This window comes from Oncorhynchus keta, chromosome 31 (assembly GCF_023373465.1).
Source record: "Oncorhynchus keta strain PuntledgeMale-10-30-2019 chromosome 31, Oket_V2, whole genome shotgun sequence".
Classification (NCBI taxonomy): domain Eukaryota; kingdom Metazoa; phylum Chordata; class Actinopteri; order Salmoniformes; family Salmonidae; genus Oncorhynchus; species Oncorhynchus keta.
The window spans coordinates 1,599,476-1,616,304 of NC_068451.1; the positions used below are offsets into that span (position 1 = coordinate 1,599,476).

The window sequence follows — 16,829 nt, forward strand, 5'->3', positions numbered from 1 at the left end:
CAGAGCCAAGTGACTTGGTGTATAGCGAGAATAGGAGAGGGCCTAGAACAGAGCCCTGGGGGACACCAGTGGTGAGAGCGCGTGGTGAGGAGATAGATTCTCGCCACGCCACCTGGTAGGAGCGACCTGTCAGGTAGGACGCAATCCAAGCGTGGGCCGCGCCGGAGATGCCCAACTCGGAGAGGGTGGAGAGGAGGATCTGATGGTTCACAGTATCGAAGGCAGCCGATAGGTCTAGAAGGATGAGAGCAGAGGAGAGAGAGTTAGCTTTAGCAGTGCGGAGCGCCTCCGTGATACAGAGAAGAGCAGTCTCAGTTGAATGACTAGTCTTGAAACCTGACTGATTTGGATCAAGAAGGTCATTCTGAGAGAGATAGCGGGAGAGCTGGCCAGGACGGCACGTTCAAGAGTTTTGGAGAGAAAAGAAAGAAGGGATACTGGTCTGTAGTTGTTGACATCGGAGGGATCGAGTGTAGGTTTTTTCAGAAGGGGTGCAACTCTCGCTCTCTTGAAGACGGAAGGGACGTAGCCAGCGGTCAGGGATGAGTTGATGAGCGAGGTGAAGTAAGGAGAAGGTCTCCGGAAATGGTCTGGAGAAGAGAGTATAGTTAGGCCATTGATCATTTAATTGATATCACACAATACATTGTAGGCGCACTTGATCTCCCACACCCAGCAGAGAATTGCACTTGGTTTGCATTTTGACTAAGAAAGTTATCTTGACTAAGAAAAGGTTGTTGGCCACTGTTCTATACAGTCTATAGCATACTGTTATAATGTACACTTCCTTTGATGTTGTTTAATATGTAGCATGTAACCAAATGCAAACCGGATCGACTTTGATTGACCTCCGTGACCGTGGTTGGTTACATTTGTGGCTGCCTAGCCTACTATCTCCAGTGATCTGATATGACTTGGCAACTGTCGTGTCTTTTGCATCATTAAACTGAAGATAAATCTTTATCAAAGGACTCTGTGCAATTATTATTACGCGATTAAACATGTAATTAATTAACTATGAAGTCGGGGCACCAAGGAAAATATTCAGATTACAAAGTTATAATTTCCCTAAATATAACTTTTCAGATATCTTCATACCTGATCAATAGTCTTCTGATTTAATAAATTCTTATTTATTTTACCTCACATTAGTCTCATTCCAAACGTCGTAAATTGTTTATCTGCACAAACCCAGTCCTCACTATGAGTCATCCATACATTAATTGTCTTAAAATGATTTATTTACTAACCAAATGCATAAACAAACAGTAGATAGTTACAAGGAAATGTTAGAGGAGTTTCCCTAGTGGGATAAACCGGCATTGCGGCTTGGTGTACAAAAGGGAAGTGGGGGTCGACTGAGATAAGACAACACACAGTTGATAATTATAACAATTGAAATGCTAATCCGCCCTCTCTGTCGTGGTTAGAATGGATAGTTCAGAGTGACATTCATTCATGTCGTTATGGATAGATGTTTCGGCGGTTGTCGGTCTTTGCGTTCAATGATACCAAATTCCTAGCTGTAGACTAGTAATTAATATCAAAGACTTGTTCTTATTCTGTCGGTATCAATGGTCTAAGAGTTTAACCACGTGGGATGGTTAAAAGATTCAGCAGTCTGGTCTGCAACCTTTGTCCTCTTGTAATTAAGAGCAACATGGTCTGTTGAGAAATTCTCAAGGTGGGGGTTATATTCGGAATTGCAGAAAAGAGCCTGTCCCAGGATGCCCGACCATAACTGGGCTCATGCGCGGTGCTCTGATTTAGTTAAACTCCAAAAGGAATTGGAGTTTCCTTCATTAAACAGTCCAAAATCACATAACACAATTTCACAAACAGTATCATCCTCACTCATTCATCTTATACAACAATTAGATGTAAACCTCATATCTGAGGCTATTATATAAACAGCGTTATGGTAATGTGGCCGTATTGTCTCCCATGAGTTTCACAAAATTGTACCAAACGGACCCATTCGTAGCTGGATTCTTTACCGATATTTTATACCTTCTCCAGAACATAAATGTTGTCCGGTTCTCCAGTTCTGTGAGGTGGAAGAAATTCCTTTGTTCTCTATGAAATTCACTCTGTCTCTATACTGTGGCCATGAGGAGATAATCTCCTCCAGGAATTTACGACCTCTCTCTGACCACAGCAGCCTGGGTGTAGGAGACAGGGAGAGGGGGATGGGGCTTGCTGTACCCAAAGAGGGCAATGTCATGACATACCCCCCTGGTGGTTTGGATCTTGTTTGTTGTGCAAGTTACAAATCAACATAAAATCGTGACCACATGATGTCCTGTTTGTAGATCATCGTTGCAGTCCCCTCTGGTGGTTGAACTTGGTAGGCTTCTCTGAGAGCGGACCAGTCCACCACAAGAATGGGCAGTTGTTGTCCGGTTGGTAATCGCCGTTGCGATCCCATCTAGTGGTTTACCTTGGTAGGTTCCCTGGAAGCTGCAAAGTACCCCAGGAAGGGGGTGTCCTGGTTGGTGATCGCCGTTGCGGTCCCCCCCTCTGGTGGTTTACCTTGGTAGGCTCTCTGACAAAGGGGCATGCCGCTACAAGGATGGACCATGGGTGTCCGGATTTGGGGTCGCCGTTCCGGACCTGTCGTCTGGTCGTCATCCAGTAACTTAGGCAGATGTTAACAATGCACACACACTCATGAAATATATAGAATTACATTCACTCCCCAATGAGTGGCGTTGTGGCACTAAGTGATGGTTGTATGGGGACTTTGTTTATGGCTCTATCACTTCCTAAGTGTCAAAGGAACTGAACCGAAAAGGAATGAAATCATAAACAAAATTTAGTTCTCACACAAAAATCATCAAATTGTATTAGAATCATCTAAAATCATCTAATTGTATTCTATATACTTCCAATGTTCTGGCAAAATGACCTTCATGGCATTGTCTCTAATGCTATATCTAGGGTTTTCCTACTTGGTGTCGAGGGAGTCTGTAGGAGTTTTTACTACAAGTCACTGTGTCTTCCACTATTGTAGTGGTGATAGGTAAGAAGTCTATTTCATAGCTATGTTATCCACGGAGGAGCTAACCTCACGACGGAAGTATTGGACCAGTCATACGTGGTGTGATCATGGTTAATGATTCTAATAATTTTCCTCCTGAATGGAGGATTCTATTTATTAGTGACATGTGTGTTAACCATTGGAAGAGTGCACTGGAGATTCCCTTCCACGTGTTGCACTCTGAGTGACTCCTATGTCGCTATTGTCAAGGGTAATTTGATTGGTTAGGTCTCTAACCTTTTAACTGATTGTAGCTAGACTGACTGTCGCTGGTATTGGTACTTGTGCTCAAAGGGACCAGTTATCCTACCGATTTATTCTGAAATATTATACTACCGGAACACATGATTGAAGCATTTTACTAGTTGTATTGTAGTTGTACCTACACATGGCAAGGAATGATTATTGTTGCCATTTGTTTTGGAGGTGGACAACGACCAGTGTGGTACACATCAATACTATCTTAGATGTGTTCTAAGATAATCCCCGTCTAGGGGCCTGTCTGCTCCTCACTGTTCTCATAGGGGAGTTTACAACTAGATTTGATTTATGCTCTGGTGGCCTTGTACGGTGTCGTCCGTAGTCTCGACCCCTCCCCCCTCGAAATCATGAAAAGAATGGTCAATCAGGTTGGCTGATGGAATGTGTGGAGATATCGTAACATCTCCTTGGATCGGATTCTGCCCCAAGAGGTTTCTAAACGTCATTTTCCCAAGGGGTGCTTTTGACAGATACCCCTCATGAATGACTGCGTTGCAGCTAGCGTTAGGGGGGGACAGTGTGGTCAGTGGAGAAGGCACTGGGGTCTGTGATCATACCTGGTTAGTTTTCCAATCCATCAATGGAAGTAACCAATCCATCAAGTCTGCTCCAAGTAGCAGGGGTGCAGTTTCGAGGCTGGTAACATATACAGGGTGAACGAGCGATACGTCCTTGAAGTGTAGTTTCAGCATGACTCTCAATGTGAGAGGCGATGTAGTCTGAGTGACCCCTTGAAGTGTAGTGTCGCATCGTTCCACTTTTGGCCCTTTCGAGATCATCAAACAATGTTTGAGAGATGAGTGATATTGTCGCACCCGAATCAATTAGCACATGACAAGTTATTGTTGTAAATGACTATTGTAGCTGGACACGGCTGATTTTTAATGGAATGTCTACATAGGTGTACAGAGGCCCATTATCAGCAACCATCACTCCTGTGTTCCAGTGGCACGTTGTGTTAGCTAATCCAAGTGTATCATTTTAAAAGGCTAATTGATCATTAGAAAACCCTTTTGCAATTATGTTAGCACAGCTGAAAACTGTTGTCCTGATTAAAGAAGCAATAAAACTGTCCTGAAAACTGATTACATGCTCAAAATGCTTTCTTTTGAAACTCGTCGGTCTATTCTTGTTCTGAGAAAGGAAGGCTATTCCATGTGAGAAATTTCCAAGAAACCTGAAGATATCGTATAACACTCTGTACTACTCCCTTCACAGAACAGCGCAAACGGGCTCTAACCCGAAAAGAAAGAGGAGTGGGAGGCCCCGGTGCAAATCTGAGCAAGAGGACAAGTACATTTTGAGAAACAGACGCCTCACAAGTCCTCAACTGGCAGCTTCATGAAATAGTATCCGCAAAACACCAGTCTCAATGTCAACAGTGAAGAGATGACTCCAGGATGCTGGCCAAGGAAATTTCTAAGTGACCCCAAACCTTTTGAATGGTAGTGTATTTCCAATCAAATTTGCTGTGGGCTCATGGTAGCTGCTGTAGACACGGTGATCTAACCTATCTGATTGGCCAGCGATATGTCTACAGGTGCACCTTTTATCTTCTGGGAAGATATAATCATTAAAACAGATGAAAGCGTTTGTATGTTCAGACAAATAAAATGGTTAAAATGGGAACACTTCACCTACCTGATATGCAGGGAAACTGAATAAAGTGTACACATCGCATTATTGGCGAATAGGCTACTATAAACCTTTTTTTAATGATCTAAAATAGCCATGCCAGGCCCTGCAGTGGCTTTGCCCTGACAGTGGCCTCCATAATTATTGGGACAGTGAAGCATTTGTTCTTCTTTTGGCTCTATACTTGAAATCAAACAATGAATATGAGGTTAAAGTGCAGACTGTCAGTTTTAATTTGAAGGTATTTTCATCCATTTCGGGTGAACCGTTTAGAAATTACAGTTCCCCGAATTTAGGCGACAAAAAGTATTGGGACAAATTTACTTATGTGTATTAAAGTTGTAAAAAGTCAAATATTTGGTCTCATATTCTTAGCACGCATTGACTACATCAAGCTTGTGACTCCACACATTTGTTGGATGCATTTGCTGTTAGTTTTGGTTGTGTTTCATATTATTTTGTGCCCAATAGAAATGAATGGTAAATAATGTATTGTGTCATTTTGGAGTCACTTTTATTGTAAATAGGAATAGAATATGTTTCTAAAACCTTCTACATTAATGTGGACACTACCATATTACAGATAATCCTGAATGAATCGTGAACCGCTAACCACTCACCATTACAATAAGAGGGGCGGTTAGCATTTTTGGGGGATATGATATTTGTGCGTCTAACTTTATCACTCATCATGATTCACGATTCATTCAGGATTATCCTTTTAATCATGGTAGCATCCACATCAATGTAGAAGAGTTTAGAAGCATATATGATAATCAAAAATTTCAATGAGCATTTCTGTACAGCTGGCCATACTTTCCTCTTGGCAAAAAAACAACAACCTGGACCCGAACAAATCAACTGGGCTTGACAATCTGGACCCTCTCTTTCTAAAATTATCCGCCGCCATTGTTGCAACCCCTATTACCAGTCTTTTCAACCTCTCTTTCGTACCGTCCGAGATCCCCAAAGATTGGAAAGCTGCCGCGGTCATCCCCCTCTTCAAAGGGGTGACACTCTAGACGCAAACTGTTATAGACCTATATCCATCCTGCCCTGCCTCTCTAACGTCCTCGAAAGCCAAGTAAACAGATCACTGACCATTTCGAATCCCACCGTACCTTCTCCGCTGTGCAATCCGGTTTCCGAGCTTGTCACGGGTACATTTCAGCCACGCTCAAGGTACTAAACGATATCATAACCGCGATCGATAAAAGACAGTACTATGCAGTCATCTTCATCGACCTGGCCAAGGCCTCGCCTAGTTCACCAACTACTTTGCCAGACAGAGTCCAGTGTGTCAAATCAGAGGGCTTGTTGTCTGGACCTCTGGCAGTCTCTACCACAGTGTTCAATTCTCTGGCCGATTCTTTTCTCTGTATATATCAATGATGTTTCTCTTCCTGCGGGTAATTCCCTGATCCACCTCTAATCAGATGACACCATTCTGTATACACCTGGCCCTTCTTTGGACACTGTGTTAACTGACCTCCAAACGAGCTTCGATGCCATACAACACTCCTTCCGTGGCTTCCAACTGCTCTTAAACGCTAGTAAAACCAAATGCATGGTCTTCAAACGTTCGCTGCCGAATACGTGGACAAATACAAATATCTAGGTATCTGACTAGACTGTAAACTCTCTTTCCAGACTCATAAACATCTCCAATCCACAAAAAAAAACTAGAAACGTTCTATTTTGCAACAAAGCCTCCTTCACTCACGCCGCCAAACTTACCCTAGTATAACTGACTATCCTACCGATCCTCGACTTCAGCGATGTCATCTACAAAATAGCTTCCAATACTCTACTCAGCAAACTGGATGCAGTCTATCACAGTGCCATCCATTTTATTACCAAAGCCCCTTATACCACCCACCGCTGTGACCTGTATGCTCTAGTCGTCTGGCCCTTGCTACATATTCGTCGCCGGCTCCTGGTCATCTATAAGTCTATGCTAGGTAAAGCTCCGCCTTATATCAGCTCACTGGTCACCATAACAACACCCACCCGTAGCATGCACTCCAGCAGGTATATTTCACTGGTCATCCCCAAAGCCAACACCTCCTTTGGCCTCCTTTCCTTACAGTTCTCTGCTGCCAGTGACTGGAATGAATTGCAAAAATCACTGAAGCTGGAGACTTATCTCCCTCACTAACTTTAAACATCACCTATCTGAGCAGCTTACCGATCGCTGCAGCTGTACATAGTCCATCTGTAAATAGCCCACCCAATCTACCTACCTCATCCCCATATTGTTTTCATTTACTTTTCTGCTCTTTTGCACACCAGTATGTCTACTTGCACATCATCATCTGCTCTTTTATCACTCCAGTGTTAATCTGCTAAATTGTATTTACTTTACTACTATGGCTTATTTATTGCCTTACCTCCTCACGCCATTTGCACACACTGTATATAGACTTTCTCTTTTTCTATTGTGTTGTTGACTGTACGCTTCTTTATTCCATGTGTAACTCTGTGTTGTTCTTTGTGTCGCACTGCTTTGCTTTATCTTGGCCAGGTTGCAGTTGTAAATGAGAACTTGTTCTCAACTAGCTTAAAATAAAGGTAAAATATATATGTATATATATTTAAAATATTCTTAACCACAGAGAGTCAGTAGGAAGCTCAGGTGGTGGTCTTTCTTGGCTGATTGCTAATTCACAATGTGTCTTTGCTTCACTCTTGTTGTGAGTTCAAACCCCCGAGCTGACAAGGTACAAATCTGTCGTTCTGCCCCTGAACAGGCAGTTAACCCAGGCCGTCATTGAAAATAAGAATATGTTCTTAACTGACTTGCCTGGTTAAATAAAGGTAAAATTATTATTATTATTTTTTTAAATCTATTAATTTAACCTGAAGTGCCTCGCAGTTTCAAGTGGACTTTCGGTCTGCTTTGTGTTAGGTGTTAGCAGTTAATTGATCCGAATGGATTGATTGAAATTTGTCTTATCTGTTTCTCTTTCCAGGCTAATGCAGGAAGTAACTGCAGCCCTACGGAATCATAGAATACTGTTCCACCTCTTCTCTCCTTCTCCAGGAGCATGCCATCTGAACCTTGTGTCAGGTAAATCTGTAAGCTGGTGAATCCACACACACCACACACACACACACGCATGCACGTGAATCATACACACATCCCTACTGAAGTTTCCAGCATTTTGTAATCGGGTGTGACTCATTTTGCTCTTAGAGTTTGCAATGCCATCTGCAGTGTTAAACTGTAGTATATGTGGTGAGCTAACTAACCTCTGACCAACCTTGGTTTGGCATTGCTGATCTGAGCTTTGGTGGGGCAGCATGTTGGCAGGTGTGTTGGCAGTCAACCTCTCCCCTCCACGCACACACTTCTGCCTGTCATAATATAATAATAATAATATATGCCATTTAGCAGACGCTTTTATCCAAAGCGACTTACAGTCATGTGTGCATACATTCTACGTATGGGTGGTCCCGGGAATCGAACCCACTACCCTGGCGTTGCAAGCGCCATGCTCTACCAACTGAGCTACAGAAGGACCATATTATAATACCGACTCTGCCTCTCAGCCTGTGGTGACCCGTCCCTCATTCCTGGGGTATTACTCTCAGGGCCACACACACACTGCAGGTAGAGGGACAGGCTGTTCCTCAGGGCCTTGTCCAGCCCAGACAGAGAGTTAGGGAGGAGCAGCCCGTTGACAATCTTGAACTACAGCTGCTGGGCCTTAGAGGTTGCCAGCAGGGGGCTCCCAGTGCTTTACCACAAAACCTGAGAATACACACATACACACACACACACACACATGTTCACATACTATTGAAGGTGACAGACCAAACTGCAGACAGGCAGAAAAAAGGACTGACAGCTAGTTAATAATAAACATACTAGACTAATAAATACTAAACAGCTGGACTAATAAGCAGACTAATATGAAATGGACAGATAGACAGCTAGGAGAACAAGAGACAGAGCAGGAGATGCGGCAGGTAGCCTAGTGGTTAAGAGTGTTGGGCCAGTAACGAAAAGTCGCTGGTTTGAATCCATGACTTGAATAGGTGACAAATCTGCCCATGTTCCCTTGAGCAAGACACTTAACCCTAATTGCTCCTGTAAGTCACTCTGGATAAGAGCTTCTGATAAATGACTCAAATGAGATGAGCAGAGAGACAAGAGAGACTGAGATTTCCCCCCAGCCTTCACCCCCCTCCCAGTGGGCAGGAGCTGGTAACAGATCCGAGACTATGCAAGTCAAAGTCTCACCAGGACTCCGTCCTCTCCGCCCTCAACCAGCAGAGGAAGGATGGCCTTCTCTGTGATGTCATCCTGGTCGCCGGCGACCAGAAGTTCCATGCCCATAAAGCAGTGCTGGCGGCCTGCAGTGATTACTTCCGGGTGAGTTTGGACCTGGGGAGGACACTACACTCTTAGAAAAAAATAGTTATTCAGCTCTCCTCATAGGAGAACCCTTGAAGAACCCTTTAGCTGCTATGTAGAATCCGTTTGGGTTTCATGTAGAACCCTTTCCATAGAGGGTTCTACATGGAACCCAAAAAAGTTATTCTTGGAATCAAAAAGTATTCTACCTAGAACCAAAAAGGGTTCTCCTATGGGTACAGCCAAATAACCCTTTTGGAACTCTTTTTTCTAAGAGTGTAGTTTGAAGTTGTATTGTCACGTGCACAAGTACAGTGAAATGCCTTTTTGCAGCTCTTTCCCAACAATGCAATCATCAATATCACTATTACTAATAAAGTAAAGTAGAACAAAAACACATGAGAAATAGAAATTATAAGAACAGGAGAAAGTAAGTAAGCTATATACAGGGTCAGTTCCAGGGTCAGTGCCAATATCATACATTGTGCAGGGATACTGAAGTGGTTAGGAGTAGATATGTATAGGGTGTAAGATGACTAGACATCAGAATAAATTATTTTATTTATTTATTTTTATTTCACCTTTTATTTAACCAGGTAGGCCAGTTGAGAACAAGTTCTCATTTACATTTACATCTGTGGAGGTCATAACAGGAGTTCTTGTCATCAGCCGTAGTCTCTGGGTGGCTGCGATAGACCTGTGTGTGGTAGCAATCCAGGGCTTTTGATTGGAGAAGCAGCTCACCTTCACTGTGGGGACAACATCGGTGATGCATTTCCTAATGAAGCCGGTCGCAGAGGTGGTTAGCTTGTCGACGCTATCAGCCGAGTCCCGGTGCAGTCCAGTAGCATAGCCTCTGATTCAGAGGCCCATTTATCTACGGAGCACGTCACAGGTACTTCCTGTTTGAGCTTCTGCTTGTAGACAGAAGTATGATCTGATCTGATTGCAGGAGTCATGATCTGATTGCCGGACGGGGGATGAGGGAGGGCCTTGTATGCTTGCCTGTGAGTAGAGTAACAGTGATCTAGGACTTTATCACCCCTAGTGGTGAAGGAGACGTGTTGATGGAAGTTGGGTATTAGATGTCTTATTGACGCAGAATTAAAATCACCGGCAACCAAAAAAAGCTGCCTCCAGGTTCATGGTTTCCTGCTTGTTTATGGGGCGGCAGGTAGCCTAGAGCATTGGGCCAGTAACCGAAAGGTTGCTGGATCGAATCCCCGAGCTGACAAGGTAAAAATCTGTCGTTCTGCCCCTGAACAAGGCAGTAAACCCACTGTTCCCCGGTAGGCCGTCATTGTAAATAAGAATTTGTTCTAACTGACTTTCTTGACTTGCCTAGTTAAATAAAGGTTACAATAAAATGTTAATGTATAATTTTAAGTGCCAGCTTGTTGTTTTTCTTGCCCTGAGGTGGAATATATACAGCAGTCATGATAACAGCTGAAAACTCTCTCATGAGATAGAAGGGTCGACATTTGACCATCAGGTATTCCAAGACGGGTGAACAATGGGTCAAGGCTTCCACTGGGCTAGAGTCAGCACACCATTTGCTGTTGATGAAGAGTCATACCCCTACCCCTCTAGGATTTCTCTGAATCCAATGTCCTGTTCGCTTGGTGAATGGAGAATCCATCGTGTTGGATAGCCATTGGGGGTATCTTTTCCAAAAGCCATGTTTCAGAAAAGCAGAGAATATTGCAGTTATGAGAGTCCTGCTGATATCAAATTCACGATTGGAGGTCATCCATCTTATTATCAAGTGTCTGGCCAATAAAATGGAGGGAAGAGGTAGCCGGTTATCCCTTCACCTTAATCTTGGCAGGACATCCCCTCTCCTGCAATCTTTGCCTGCGTTTCGCCTTGGTTAATCCAGGGCAGATGAGTTCGAATTGAGGTTTAGTAACTGCCGATCTGATGTTCAACATTTCTTGTCGATCATGAGAACTGATAGTGGATACATTTCATCCAAAAAAAGTAAAGATAAACGCCAAAAGAAGCAAAGTTGGGTCAGAGCGCGAAAGACGGCCGGCCGCCTTAGTGTTCCATCTTCTGTGCCAGTATGTAATGTAAGTGTAACGTCAACATCTGCCTTTGGAGGACATGGAACATATACAGTACAGTCTGCATGCACAGTATATTGACACAGTATATTGACACAGTATATCTGCACATACAATATACAGTGGGGCAAAAAAGTATTTAGTCAGCCACCAATTGTGCAAGTTCTCCCACTTAAAAAGATGAGGCCTGTAATTTTCATCATAGGTGCACTTCAACTATGACAGACAAAATGAAAAAAAAAAACATCCAGAAAATCACATTGTAGGATTTTTAATGAATTTATTAGCAAATTATGGTGGAAAATAAGTATTTGGTCAATAACAAAAGTTGATCTCAATACTTTGTTAAATACCCTTTGTTGGCAATGACAGAGGTCAAACGTTTTCTGTAAGTCTTCACAAGGTTTTCACACACTGTTGCTGGTGTTTTGGCCCATTCCTCCATGCAGATCTCCTCTAGAGCAGTGATGTTTTGGGGCTGTTACTGGGCAACACGGACATTCAAATCCCTCCAAAGATTTTCTATGGGGTTGAGATCTGGAGACTGGCTAGGCCACTCCAGGACCTTGAAATGCTTCTTATGAAGCCACTCTTTCGTTGCCCGGGCGGTGTGTTTGGGATCATTGTCATGCTGAAAGACCCAGCCACGTTTCATCTTTAATACCCTTGCTGATGGAAGGAGGTTTTCACTCAAAATCTCACGATACATGGCCCCATTCATTCTTTCCTTAACACGGATCAGTCGTCCTGGTCCCTTTGCAGAAAAACAGCCCCAAAGCATGATGTTTCCACCCCCATGCTTCACAGTAGGTATGGTGTTCTTTGGATGCAACTCAGCATTCTTTGTCCTCCAAACACGACGAGTTGAGTTTTTACCAAAAAGTTATATTTTGGTTTCATCTGACCATATGACATTCTCCCAATCTTCTTCTGGATCCTCCAAATGCTCTCTAGCAAACTTCAGACGGGCCTGGACATGTACTGGCTTAAGCAGGGGGACACGTCTGGCACTGCAGGATTTGAGTCCCTGGCGGCGTAGTGTGTTACTGATGGTAGGCTTTGTTACTTTGGTCCCAGCTCTCTGCAGGTCATTCACTAGGTCCCCCCGTGCGGTTCTGGGATTTTTGCTCACCGTTCTTGTGATCATTTTGACCTCACGGGGTGAGATCTTGCGTGGATCCCCAGATCGAGGGAGATTATCAGTGGTCTTGTATGTTTTCCATTTCCTAATAATTGCTCCCACAGTTGATTTCTTCAAACCAAGCTGCTTACCTATTGCAGATTCAGTCTTCCCAGCCTGGTGCAGGTCTACAATTTTGTTTCTGGTGTCCTTTGACAGCTCTTTGGTCTTGGCCATAGTGGAGTTTGGAGTGTGACTGTTTGTGGTTGTGGACAGGTGTCTTTTATACTGATAACAAGTTCAAACAGGTGCCATTAATACAGGTAACGAGTGGAGGACAGAGGAGCCTCTTAAAGAAGAAGTTACAGGTCTGTGAGAGCCAGAAATCTTGCTTGTTTGTAGGTGACCAAATACTTATTTTCCATCCTAATTTGCAAATAAATTCATAAAAAATCCTACAATGTGATTTTCCATATTTCTTTTTCTAATTTTGTCTGTCATAGTTGAAGTGTACCTAGGATGAAAATTACAGGCCTCTCTCATCTTTTTAAGTGGGAGAACTTGCACAATTGGTGGCTGACTAAATACTTTATTGCCCCACTGTATATATACAACGTATGTGGACAACCCTTCAAATGAGTGGATTCGGCTATTTCACCCCCCCCCCCCCATTGCTGACAGGTCTAAAATCACACAGCCATGCAATCTCCATAGACAGACATATGCAGTAGAATGGTCTTACTGAAGAGCTCAGTGACTTTCAACTTGGCACCGTCATAGGATACCTTTCCAAAAAGTCAGTTCGTCAAATGTCTGCCCTGCTTGATCCTTCTCGGTCAACTGTTAAGTGCTGTTATTGTGAAATGGAAATGTCTAGGCACAACAGTAGTTCTTGTGCTTTCAACCCCTTGGGGGTAGTTGTAATAGTTGTAATTCAACTATGCTGTAGCCTATTTATAGATCATGTTTGCTGTGCCTATGTCTGAGGTCTCCTCTCTCTGTCTCTTGTCTCTCTCTCTCTCTCGCTCTCTCTCTCTCTGTCTGTGTGTGTGTGTTCTCAGGCCATGTTCAGTCTGTGCATGGTGGAGAGTGAGGCAGATGAGGTGACTCTTCAGGGAGTGACAAGTGTGGGACTGAAACATGCACTAGACTTTGCCTACACAGGACAGGTGAGTCTACAGTAGCACCTTCACCTACAGCTAGCCACCACATGTCCTCAAGTCACACACAGATACTGAATTGTACACACAAACATAGCTCACAAATATCCAGGCTAACACAAACTAAGAGTGACAATTTTCAGCTTTTCATTAGCTGATTTAAAGCTATAGCCCAGCCATACTCAACTGGCGGATCGCGGCCCGGATACTTGACCCCTAGGGGGCCCCCATTCATTTTGTTGAGTCACTCCGGTATCATATGAACGCACATAAAACATGATATACTGTGTGCTTTAAAATGAAGAATCTTTCTCTCCGCCAAGAAGAGGGGTGTGAGCAGTTAGCAGTCATATGAGTCGCGATGTGGCGGTTTGTTACTATGCTGATAAATGATAATATCCATCCGGACTTTTGCCACCTAGTACATTTGTGTGACTGGACCTTCTAAAGTAGTGGGTGAGTACACCTGCTACAACCTATGCATGGATGTAATATCTAACCTAACCTGACCCTACAGTATGCCAGTGATTCCCCCCCCCCTCTCCTCCCTCCCTCCCCCCCTTTCTCTCTCCTCCCGCTCTCTCTCGCTTTCTTTCTCTTGCCTATCTCTCTTACCCCCCATCTTTCTCTCTCTCTCTCTCTGCGGCGAGGAGTCAGGAGACCTGTGGCCCAGCAGTGAGAGGCTGGCTAGCTCGTAATTATTCCTAATTGCATTTCCACAGTGGAAATGAGCAGGGGGAGTTGTGTCGATGTAGGTCAGCAGCCGGCTGCCGTTCCGTTTCTTTCTGCTGAGATGATGAGAAGTGAGCAGTATGCTTATTTCAGTAAACAACCGCACAGCTAGTTGCTGAAATCCACCAGCCACATGTCAGGGGCCATAAAGGTTAGCAGACATGCTGTTGCTATATAGCCTACACCGAGAGGACGCACGCATGCACATTCGACATGTTAGTCTGACTTTTTATTTGATGTTGCTAAAATCATGTATTTACATTTTTATTTTTTATTTTACCTTTATTTAACGAGGCAAGTCAGTTACAGAACAAATTCTGTTCAGGGGCAGAACGACATGGAAATCACATGCAAATGTGATAGGTATCACAGTTGAGAGAAGAATAACTGTGTGTGAATAACGACGTATATTAATAACACGCTAACTGCAACGCAATGACCCTTTTTTAAAATTCATGTTTTATAGACACTGAATATAAATATATAATATAAAGTGGGACCAACACATGTAGTCTGTTGAAGAACAGATAGCGTAAATAATGCCTTGTAAAGTGACACATGAGTGAAATCACATTAGTTTAAATGCTATTGCACACAAAAAAAACACGCCTGGCCTGAGACCACAGTCACACACCCACACACATGAATCAGCAGCATTATAGAAAGTGACCACTGGTCCTGAGTGCTTCTGTCATTTGAGTGTTTCCAGAATGGCACCCTATTCCATACATAGTGCACTACTTTTGACCAGAACCCTACGGGCACTATATAGGGAATATGATGTCATTTGGGACGGAACCTGTCTACCTGGGGAGGTGAGCAGTGTGTGAGGTGGACAGGAAGTGGTCTCACTCAGGTCCTCTCCTCAGATAATACTGGAGCCAGGGGTAATTCAGGATGTTCACCCATACGTAGAATGTATGCACACATGACTGTAAGTCGCTTTGGATAAAAGCGTCTGCTAAATGGCATATATTATTATATTATTATTATATATTGATGTTCTGTCGGCAGGAAGTCACCTTCAGCTGCTGGAGCTGCTCAGTCTCTGCTCACACTACCTCATCCAGGTGAGGAGTCAAGACATATATATATATATATATATATATATATATATATATATATATATATATATATACACTCACATATATTACATACTCACATCATCATATACAGCAGTACAGTCAAATAAACACGTGTATGACTCACACACACATAAACACTGCAATTTCTTGTGTATATGGAGGGTCTACTCTCCATATGTTCAAGGTACTTCCTAACCACACAAAACCACACATTAAACCCCCCTGTCACCACCAGAAAGATACATTAGCATGGCAATGGGCAAACCGTTGCATCACGTTATGGTAAACAGTGCTCTCATACACCATCTGCTGGTGGAGAGGGAAATGGACACTGTTGCACACCATTGATTTCACTGCACTGTTGTCCCTGTAGACATGCTCACTGTAAACACCGTATTATACAATTAGACAGCAGTTAGAAGCTGAAGATGCAGGGAAAAGGCCCGGGTTAACATAAAATATAGATTCACTAGCTTTCTGTATAAGTGTTTTGTCTGTATGAAAGGCGACGTTGAACAGGTTATTCCTCTGTTAGTTTTTGTTTGAGCTGAATACTCACAGAGCCATGCACTATATTGTACATGGCTCTGCTTACTGCCAGCAGATGGCAGTCTTATTCCACTCGCAATCTCCATTTTCTATTCTCTTGCCTCTTCTCCTGCTCTCTCTCTCTCTCTCTCATACTCTGTGATCTACTTGAATAACAATGTTGTCTCATCTCAATAGATTCAGTGATATATAAACTGCAGTTCAAAAACACCCCAAAGAAAATGTGGAACCCTGTGTGTGTGTGTGTGTGTGTGTGTGTGTGTGTGTGTGTGTGTGTGTGTGTGTGTGTGTGTGCATGTGAGGGATATTTAACTGTATGTCTGTGTGTGTGCGTGCGCATGTGAGGGATATTTAACTGTATGTCTGTGTGTGTGTGTTACTGGATGTATTAACTCAAACCCTACTACACCCCAACCGAGCACTCTGTTCTGTCACTTCTGGTGTCTTGGCCCTCCCACCCCTGCAAGAGGTCAGCTCCTGCTCAAAGCTCTGCTCTGTCCTGGCACCCCAACGGTGGTCCAAACTTCCACCTAACGTCAGGACAGCGGAGTCCCTGCCCATCTTCTGAAATGTTTTGAAACCCTTCCTCCTCCAAGAGTATCTTAAATAAATCCCATGCCCCCCCCATTTTTTTTTGGGAATTAAATAAAAACCTACATTTGTCTTTTCCTGCTACTTTATTTGGAAAGATCACAGTCCCACGGCTGTGATATGTTGTTGTCTGGCCTAGCTATTCTAAGATGAATGCACTAATTGCAAGTCGCTCTGGAAAAGAGCATCTGCTAAATGACTAACTGGGTTTCTCATCTCCACGACATGTA

At 43.4% G+C, this 16,829-nt stretch overlaps 1 protein-coding gene across 5 annotated transcripts in view; it reads left to right on the forward strand.

Moving 5' to 3' along the window:
- Positions 1 to 16,829, forward strand: part of LOC118364019 (kelch-like protein 32) — a 35,104-nt gene that overhangs the window by 13,621 nt on the left and 4,654 nt on the right. The window contains exons 2-5 of one of the 5 annotated variants that reach the window (XM_052489293.1): positions 7,909 to 8,006; positions 9,213 to 9,314; positions 13,544 to 14,445; positions 15,389 to 15,444. In XM_052489293.1, the coding sequence (XP_052345253.1) occupies positions 14,370 to 14,445; positions 15,389 to 15,444 (132 nt within the window). In that variant the 5' untranslated portion in view covers positions 7,909 to 8,006; positions 9,213 to 9,314; positions 13,544 to 14,369. Of the gene's footprint in view, positions 1 to 7,908; positions 8,007 to 9,212; positions 9,315 to 13,543; positions 14,446 to 15,388; positions 15,445 to 16,829 lie in introns of those variants that run through there. The other 4 variants (XM_052489294.1, XM_052489296.1, XM_052489297.1 and 1 more) reach the window with 4 other exon arrangements.